This window comes from Muntiacus reevesi, chromosome 1 (assembly GCF_963930625.1).
Source record: "Muntiacus reevesi chromosome 1, mMunRee1.1, whole genome shotgun sequence".
Lineage (NCBI taxonomy): Eukaryota > Metazoa > Chordata > Mammalia > Artiodactyla > Cervidae > Muntiacus > Muntiacus reevesi.
The window spans coordinates 192,800,124-192,810,514 of NC_089249.1; the positions used below are offsets into that span (position 1 = coordinate 192,800,124).

General features: G+C 37.6%; 1 protein-coding gene across 1 annotated transcript; it reads right to left on the reverse strand.

Moving 5' to 3' along the window:
- Window positions 1-545: 545 nt before the first annotated feature.
- LOC136166353 (olfactory receptor 7E178-like) lies at window positions 546-1,475 on the reverse strand. The gene has a single exon (XM_065932487.1). The coding sequence runs from the start codon at window positions 1,473-1,475 to the stop codon at window positions 546-548; it is 930 nt and encodes a 309-aa protein (XP_065788559.1).
- Window positions 1,476-10,391: the final 8,916 nt, after the last annotated feature.

Below are 10,391 nucleotides of genomic sequence, written 5' to 3' on the forward strand. Positions count from 1 at the left end.
TATAATTGCTCAGACTAGTCTCTTTTAAAATTCTCTTTATTTCTGTGGCATCAGTTATAAGGTTTTCGCTCTATTTTTTTTATTTTTTGCTTTTTATTGTAGTAGTTTTGCCATACATTGACATGGATCTGCCATGGATGTATCTGTGTTCCCCATCCTGAACCTCCCCCCACCTCCCTAGTTTTATTAGAATGGATCTTTTCAGGTGATATAATTATGGCTGATTTGCATTGTTTTATGGCAGAAATCAGTACAAAGCAATTTTCCTCCAATTGAAAAATAAATAAATGCATGAGGAGAAACTGGAAAAAAAATGAGCCTTTACTCATTGCATCTTGGTTATCCTGGCTCAAGTTTTGGCAATTTTGTTTATATTTCCAAAGCATCAGCTGCCCTTTCCAGTTCTGTGACCAGAAGGATTGTTGTTGTTGTTCAGCTGTTCAGTCATGTCCAACTCTTTGCAACCCATGGACTACAGCACACCAGGCTTCCCTGTCATTCACCATCTCCTGGAGTTTGCCAGAAGGATAGCACAGGTCTTGAGACTAGACTATTCTGCTGATAATCCTCCACAGGGCACTCTTGATGTCCTTGTTCCTCAGGCTGTAGATGAAGGGGTTCAGCATAGGGGTGACCACAGTGTACATCACTGAGACCACTGCATCCTTCCTTGGGGAAGATGAGACAGCTGAACTGAGATACACCCCAAGGCCTGTTCCATAAAACAGACAAACAACCAACAGGTGAGAACCACAGGTGGAGAAGGCTTTGTACCTCCCACTGGATGATGAGACTCTCAGAATGGAGGAGACAATTCTATAGTAAGAGAAAATAATTCCTGATATAGGGAGAAAACCAGAGATGGTCCCAGCAAAAAACATGACAATGTTACTTCCTGAAGTGTCTGAACAGGCAAGGTCACGAAGCTTAGGAACATCACAAAAGAAATGAGGGATTTCTGCATCTTTGCAGAAAGTAAGTTGCGACACCATTAAGCAATGCATCTGAGAGTCCAAAAGGCTGATAAAAAATGACACAAGAACTAACAAGCCACAGATACGGGGCTTCATGATCACTGGGTAGTGTAGTGGGTGACAGATGGCCATCAACCGGTCATAGGCCATCACAGCCAGGAGTAGACTGTCCAAACAGCCAAAAAGAAAAAAGAAGGATATCTGAGTTAGGCAGCCTGCATAGGTGATAGATTTGCTGTGTGTCTGGATATTCACCAGCATCTTGGGGACTGTAGTGGTACTGAAACCAATGTCAGCCAAGGACAGGTTGGAGAGGAAGAAGTACATGGGGGTGTGGAGGTGGGAGTCAGAGCTGACGACCAGGATGATGAGAAGGTTCCCCAGCATGGTGACCAGGTACATGAACAAAAAGAGTCCATATATGAATGGCTGCAGGTTCAGATCATCTGAGAGACCCAGGAGGAGAAATTCTGAGAAACTTGTTAAGTTCTGGAGTTCCATGTAGCTGGACTACCTTTTGGGGGAAAAAAATAATAATGTTGGGATAAATAAAGCAAGTACACAGGCAGCAGAGAGTCCATAGAATAAAAAATAAACTATTCACACTTGAGTAATATAAACCTCAAGCAATATTTCTCAGAGGTGGTAAATTCATTATAATTAGAAATTCGACATTGATGTCTGGACCACTTACCTGTTTCTGTATACCTCCACTTTATAGAGACTGAGCCAAAGTCTATAAGCAACAAGGAAATTTTGAGACAACAAATTCAAGGATACAGTGAGCTATCAGCCTCCCACTGTTAAGGAGAACATATAGAATACTAAATATCTTTCTCCTTTGAGAAGAAAAATAGTCATTGTATGGTGGTATGCTGGTGTATAGTGGCTAAGTCATGTAAAAGATGCAACTCTTTGCAACCCTATGGACAGTAGTCCACCAGGCTCCTCTGTCCATGGGATTTTTCAGGCAAGAATACTGGAGTAGGTTGGGATTTTCTTCCTCCAGAGGTTTTTCCTGACCCTGGGATTGAATTCACATCTCCTGTACCTCCTGCATTGCTGGAGGATTCTTTACTCACTGAGCCATCAGGGAAGCCAAATTAGATTCTAAATGAAGTCAAATGTTCATAATCAAATAGAATTTTATATGCCAGTAATTTCATGGGCTTTCATAATCTTTTGGCTTTACAACATATGTCTTTCATGGAGATACATGAACATTCAAATGTGTGGGTGTTCTGGTAAAATTTTTTTGAAATTAAACTCAGCTATACAAGAGGTTAGCCTTGGTGGACTTCACCTTTTCATACATATGTTTTTGTTGAATGCAGCAAATAACACTGATTCTGTAAACAGTATCACTATGCTTAAACACATACTTCTTTTAAATGAACACACTGCACCTCATTTTCATCTCTTGCAGGGTTACTTTCCATCAATGCCACACGATTTCAGGACACATCTGAGACTGAATTCATATTCTGTGTTTTTTGTTTAGAGTGAATTGCTAAAACTAGTTAAATACATCACTAATCCTAAACATTTGTAAAGGGTTATTTTCTCCCCTAATCCAACCCTCTTTGTATATATATTCCTCAGAATTCCTGGGAGATTGGTTCAATGAACCCCTGTGAATGTAATTACCTTATACAAAGTAATGTGGTACAATCTGCCTTTTAGTAAATACAGTTCCACATGGAATCTCATCAGTGGTTGGTTGAATCCACTGATGCAGAACTGTGGATATGAGGGGCAGGGGGCACTGTAGTTGAGAAATTCAGGACCTAGGTCTGAAGTTTCTTTCTTTTTTTCCTTTTTTGGCCACATGGAGTGGCATGCAGGATCTTAGTATCCCAATCAGGGATTGAAAACACACCCATTGCAATGGAAACTCAGAGTCTTAACCACTGGACCACCAGGGAAGTCCCCAGGTCTGAAATCTTAAACTGGCTTCTCATTCCTATTTAAGAATTTTTCAAGTCAATCTTTTCTCACAGAGGAAAGATTGCATTTCTTCTAAATTCAGTTCCCTGAAGGCAAACAGATCTGTATTCACTCTGATAGATCAAAACTTGATTTAATTTGGGAAAAAATGTAACAGAGAGAAGAACAGAGAACAAAATTACAAATAACTGAATAGCTTACTCATTTCCAAAATGAGTATATTAATTGACCCCACTGAAGGGTAGGCAGAATATGTTGCTCCAAAATATTTCAATTTTGCTTAAAGATTATTTTGAGCTGAAGGCAATTTGGAACAGATATTTCAATTTTTTATTTAAAAATGCTAGATAGATATAAAAAATTTTAAAGTTAAACGGGGAAAAAACTCTTAGTGTGGTTAGCTGGCTAAAATTGGTGAATTATTATAAAGATTTTTAAATTGTGCTTTGATGAAATTGTGCTTATAGGAAATTGGTATTCGATTTTATTTTCTGTTTAAAGAAGTCTGATTCTTGGATAATTATAAAAGATTTTTTCTTTACCTGTGAAGTAGTTCATCTAGGAAACAAAGATTTTGTATTTTAACAAAATAATTTCCTGAATGTCATGTGTTCTTTACTATGTCTTTGATTACTTAAGAAAACTAAGTCTTCTCAATATTAGAAGAGCTAAGGTAGGCTTTTTCCTCAAGGACAGTAGATCCTTTAATAACACAGGTTTGAACTATGTAGGGCCACTTATAGGTGGATTTGACACTACTAGGTAATCCACAATTGGTTGAATCTGCAGGTGAATGACCATGGGTATGAAGGGTTGACTGTAAAGTTATATATGGATTTTTGACTGCACGGAGGTCAAAACCCCTAAGTTGTTAAAGGGCCAACTGTGTATTATATCCTATGTTTGTCTTTAGAATATTTTAATTGTCACTTTGGTTAAACTGTTTTTATATGATGATCTGTGATCATATTTAGTCAGATGTTTTAAACTATTTGACATTTTTAACAGCATCCCCAAATTAAATTATAAATAAAATATTTTTTATCTCAAACTAGACAGGATTTCCCAGAAAGTCTCTGAAAAAATCTTAAAATATTTATTCTCTCGTCTTATAAAAAAAATTGATGTTATACTAATTTGACTTACTTAATATGTTAAATAGCATGGAAAACACTGACAAGCAGAAATGATGTTTAATCATCTTTAGGTTATATTTGTATGTGTGGCACTTTAGTCAGTAATCATGTACAACTTTTGAGATCCCCATGGACTGTAGCCCGCCAGGCTCCTCTATCCATGGGATTTCTCAAACAAGAATATTGGAGTGGGTTGCCATTTCCTTCTCCATGGGTTTTCCCACCAAAGGATTGAACCTGGGCCTCCTGCATTGCAGGCAGATTCTTTATTGATTGAGCTACTGGGCAAGCATACATTTGCATGAATATATGTTATTAAAACAAGTTTTTCAGAAATTATATAAAATCTCTATACGTGTGTGCTTAGTCACTCAGTCATGTCCAACTCTTTGTGACCCCCATGGACTATAGCCCACCAGGCTCCTCTGTCCATGGAATTCTCCAGGCAAAAATACTGAAGTGGCAGGCCATGCCCTCCTCCAGGATTTCTTCCCAACCCAGGGACTGAACCCAGGTCTCCCACATTTAAGGTGGATTCTTTACCTTCTGAGCCACCAGAGAAGCCCAAAAATAATGGAGTGGGTATCCTATCCCTTTTCCAGGGAATCTTCCCAATCCAGGAATTGAACCAGGATCTCCTGCATTGCAGGTAGATTCTTTACCAGTTGAGCTACCAGTGAAGCCCTAAAATCTCTATACTCAAATATAAATATCCAATTTGAGATTTCTTATAAAAAGTTCCAACAACACAGACTTAAAAATAGCTTATATGATCAATCACTATTCTTACTACAGTTTAAAAAAAGTCTAGACTTATTTAAAAAACAAATCATTTTTACTTTGATTATCCTTGATTAAGCTGAAAAGTAATTGTAGAAAAAATGATCTATGTTTTAACAAAAAATTATGAGATACTCACCATCACTAATCTTCAGGGAAATGCAAATTAAAACTACAATTTTATATATCACCTCACACCTGTCAGAATGGCTATTATCAAAAAGACAACAAATAACAAGTGTTCATGAGGGTGTGGAGAATAGGGAACCCTTACACACCTTTGGTCCCTGGAGGAGGAAATTGCAGTCCACACCAGTATTCTTGCCTGGAAAATCGCATGGACAGAGGAATCCACGGGGTCGCAAAGAATAGGCCATCACTGAGTGACTCAGCATGCATGTACACCTTTGATAGGAATGTAAATTGATGCAGCCACTATGGAAAACAGTATGGAGGTTCCTCAAAACATTAAAAATAGAACTTTCATATGATCCAGAAATTTCTTTAAAGAAAAATGAAAACACTAATTTGACAAGTTATATGCACCCCAATAGTCATAGAAGCATTACTTATAACAGCCAAGATATAAAAGCAATCTGTCCATCAACAGACAAATGGATAAAGAAAATGTGTTACATATAAACAGTGAAATACTACTCAACAATTAAAAAAATGAAATTATTCCAGTTGTGATAGCATAAATTAACCTGGAGGGTATTATGCTCAGTGAAATAAGTCAGACAGAGAAAGACAAATACTATATTTTTACACTAATACATGGAGTCTAAAAAATAAACAGAAACAGGCTCACAGATACAGAGAACAAACTAGTGGTTACTAAAAGGGGAAGGGTGGAAAGAAGAGCAAAATAGATAAAGAAGATTAAGAGGTACAAATTACTAGGCATAAAATAAGTAAATTACAACAATTTAACAGGTAGCCCAGGGTAATGCTGACAATATAATCCAAATTTTATGTAAATGTGTATGGAGTATAATCTCTAAAAATATTGTAGTACATCAGAAACTAATATATTAATGTAAGTTAACTATATTTCAATAAAAATGTTCCAAAACACCCTGGCATGTTATCAGATTATATTCATGTTTACTAATTTTGAGTCTTTTTCTTCTTTATAAACTGATTCTTGTTGTTTTGTACATTTTGTTGATATTTAATGTTTCCAATTTTACTCTCACTCTCCTGACTTCATGTCAGTAAAGACTAAAGACTATAGCCTTAGTGCCCAAGTTCTTGTTCAAACTGACTAAAGAAGACCCTACAGCTAAAATCAGATACTTAGGTGTTCTGCTCCCAAAAAAAGCCATAATTGTGTTGTCATCATTGAAGACACTCAAAATACAAATCAAGAAAAATTATCTAAATGCCACTGTATGTCCCCCTTCCACCATCCAAAGATATTTCAAACCCAACAATTTATGGCAAAACCAATACAATATTGTAAAGCAAAATTAATTAATTAATTTAAAAAATTAAAAAACAAACAAACAAACAAAAAAACCCAAAATCTGATTGACTACCTTCTGGATTAAAAAGAAAATAATTTTCAGTTTATTCTCATCATTCTCCTTTATTTTTCTTTTATTGCCGTAAATATACCTCCCTGTTAAATGCCTGATTTTTGTTGTTATTATTTAGTCACTAAGCCGTGCCCTACTCTTTACGACTACATGGACTGTATCTTGCCAGGCTCCTCTGTTCATGGGGTTTCCCAGGCAGTAATACTGAAGTGAATTATCATTTCCTTCCCCAGGGTATCCGCCCAAACCAGGGATCGAACCAGCATCTCCTGCATTGCAGGTGGATTTTTACCGCTGACCCACCTGGGAAGCCCTGCATGTCTGATTATTCACAGTGTATAAAGGCCTAACTTGGGTAGATGTCCCATTCACCTACAATGAGACACAGTTTTTTAACTGGACTGACTGATTCCCAAGACTAAGAGACTAAGGTCCAAGTCTGAGATACTAAGTCAATACGATACAGGGCAATGTACTGAGATTTGTTCTTTTCTGAACGTTACAACGTATGTTTATCTCCCTCTGTACAGATCTCTCACCTCATAACTTCTTCTGAGTCTCTCTCTTCAGATATCATTTAAATTTTATCTTTATATCTATATTTGCCTATCTATATTTCTTAAAGTGTCTAAAGAAATGAACGGCATCAGAATATGCTATCCCAAAATGCCACATCATCGTAAGTATCATTTTGAGCTGAGGGTGATTTAAAAGAAGTGGATACAAAAAAACTCTCTGCTCTCCTCCTATTTTCCTCAAAGCAGGGCATGAATATGTAATGGTGGCTCCTCTCTCATCTCTAAAAGAAGGTCAGGAGAATTCTTAATTACCTGAGGCACTTCTGGGCATCCCTGGTGACTGTGCTGGGAAGGAATCTGCACACATTGCAGAGACCTGGGTTCGATCCCTGGGTTGGGAAGATCCCCTAGAGAAAGGAAAGGCTACCCCCTCCGGTATTCTGGCCTGGAGAATTCCATGGACTGTAGAGTCCACGGGGTCACAAATAGTCAGACATGACTGAGCGACTTTCACTTACTTACTTGAAACATTTCTAGACCCTTTTCAGCCCAGAGATGACACCAGAGGAATCTTTGTAACACAGCTTGCTAACCACTAGTTCTTATTCACCATTAATCACTCCAAATATTTGTCTTCCTAAATAGAAAAAATGAGAAATAATAAAATGTGTAGTCTTATGTCAAGGTACAGATCAAAAATACCTCTTAAGTCTGTCTAACGTGGTTTTTCTACTTTAGATGCATGTGAAAATTCCCATCTTGCCCCAGGAATGCTATTTCCATAGCTCAAATTGGCAAAATAATCTGCAAAATACATTATTATTCACAGAAAACTCTATAGTTCACAACATTCATGCACTAAAGTTCCGTGTAAACCACTTGACCCAGGTCCTTAATTCATGAATGAAATAAAATTCCAAGAGAAAGAAACAATGGTTCTACCTTCATTTCTTCATCTCGGACTAAAGCAGGTTTCAAAAGAGAACAATAATTCTACTGTGATGTTGGGGAAAGATCCATGGGATGGAAATCAGGAGACCTATGTCTGAATCTCACATCTTTCACCTGCTAAATACAGAGTGTGTTTAAATCTCTCAACCTCTCTTTGGGGGTGTCACATACCTAGAAATGGGAAGAATCTCTAGGACCTCTGTGCCACCTAACAGATATTTGCACTTCATAAATACTCAGTTATAGTTTTTTAATCAGAATTAGAATTATAATTGAAATAATGAGTTTTATCAGTGAAATACAATCCCAAGAAAGGCTACAGGTCCTTTGATTCTATACTATGGCAGAGAGATAGAACCCCATGATGTCCAAGGGAATTCATTCATAGAATGAGTGGAGGGAGGGAGTTCATGAGGGAGGGGACATATGTATACCTATGGCGGATTCATGTTGATGTATGGTAGAAACCAAGACAATATTGTAAAGTAATTATCCTCCTATTAAAAATAAATAATTTTTTCTTTTTATTTATTTTAATTGGAGGCTAATTACTTTACAATATTGTACTGGGTTTTGCCATACATTGACAAGAATCAGCCATGGGGGTACATGTGTCCCCTACCCTGAACACCCCTCCCACCTCTCTCCCCATCCCATCCCTCAGGGTCATCCCAGTGCACCGGCCCTGAGTGTTCTGTCTCATGCATTGAACCCGGACTGGCGATCTATTTCACATATGGTCTTATACGTGTTTGTTTCAATGCTATTCTCTCAAATCATCCCACCCTTGCCTTCTCCCACAGAGTCCAAAAGTCTGTTCTTTACATCTGTGTCTCTTTTGCTGTCTCACATATAGGGTCATCGTTACCATCTTTCTCAATTCCATATATATGTGTTAATATACTCTATTGGTGTTTTTCTTTCTGATTTACTTCACTCTGTATAATAGGGAACTTTTTAAAAAAAAATAATGAGTGAAAAACCTAAGGTGCCTCAGTCCTTGCAAAAAAAAAAAAAAAATCTTCTCTCTTTTTTTAATCCTTTACTGAAAATCTCTACTATTTTTAATACTAAAGTGTTGTAGATTCCATTAGATGAAAAGCTATGTGTCCCTTGGGCTCAGACACTGTTTTTATCTTTTGTCTATCCCTACAGAACCTCACTGAAAGAAATGAAATCACAGTCAGGAAAGTGCCCAGTATTTGTAAGCCATACAGATTATACAATGTTTTTGTGAATCAAGGAAGAGTGTAATCAATATTTAAAGGAGATTGCTGCTATTCTTGTAGCCCACTCTGTGCCTTGAAAAGTATGGCCTTCAGGAATCAGAAATGAATGAGACTCAGCTATTTTCCTCCAGGAACTCAGAAGCTACTTGCATAGGGACAAAAAAAAAAAAAAAAAAGCTAACTCAAGATCTAGAGAAAAACCTAACTTACAGATCACAGGATAATTCAGTTGTCTCTGGTGCTTAGCCTCAATAAAAATAAAATACCTAGAATTTAATCTGTCTCTATTATATGCATCCATCACATACTTATTCGATACACATTATGTAGTTGTATCAATAAATATCAACTAAGTTAACACTGAGGCTGCCTATGTGAGTGCTTAGTCCCTTCAGTCAAGTCCGACTCTTTGCAACCCCATGGATTGTAGCCTGCCAGGTTCCTCTATCCATGGGATTTTCCAAGCAAGAATACTGGAGTGGGTTGCCATGCCCTCTTCCAGGGGATGTTCCTGATCCAGGGATTGAACTCATGTCTCCTGCATTGCAGGCAGATTCTTTACCACTAGCGTGACCCGCGAAGTATTTTCACCAAGAAAATAAATAGAATAGAAAAGATTCAAAATAAAATTGTGGATTTCTAAGGACCATGCTCTGAAAATGTTCACTGTTTAGCAATGAGGGTTCAAGCAGATATCCAGAAGTCTATTTCGAACTTCACACGGTACAGCTTTTAACTGTTTCCTGGCTAAGAATAGAAGCAAAAAAACACTCTGACTTTATGTCTCCCTTAGATTGAGAAGTGAGACATACAAGAATGATGGGGAAAATGGAACAATGGAAACAAAATCAAAGAGCACAGACAATAAAGAAATATGCCCTGAATTATTATGATGACACTTTATGTGATTCCTGCTTTTGCTATCAGCTGTAGTTACTACAGCTGATACAAGCAAGGGTAGCCCTCTACTCTCCACTGTGTGCTATCAGCAATGCATATAGAAGAGCACAGTGAGTGGGGATCTCCACCTGGAATGACAGGAAGAAACATTCTGGGGTGGGTAGGCAAGAGAGAATAATGTCCAGGTGCCCTATGAATGGATCTCACTGGAGGCTTCCTGCCCAGTTGTGTCTGGCTCTTGGCGACCCCATGGACTGTAGCCCACCAGGCTCCTCTGTCCATGGGATTTCACTATCTGCATTCAATCCTGACTTCACCTTCATTCTACCCCAGGACATGACAAAAATTTCATTAAACAAAAATTTCATTAAACTGGAAGATAAGCAGTCAGTGATAAGTTGAAAGATTGGGATTA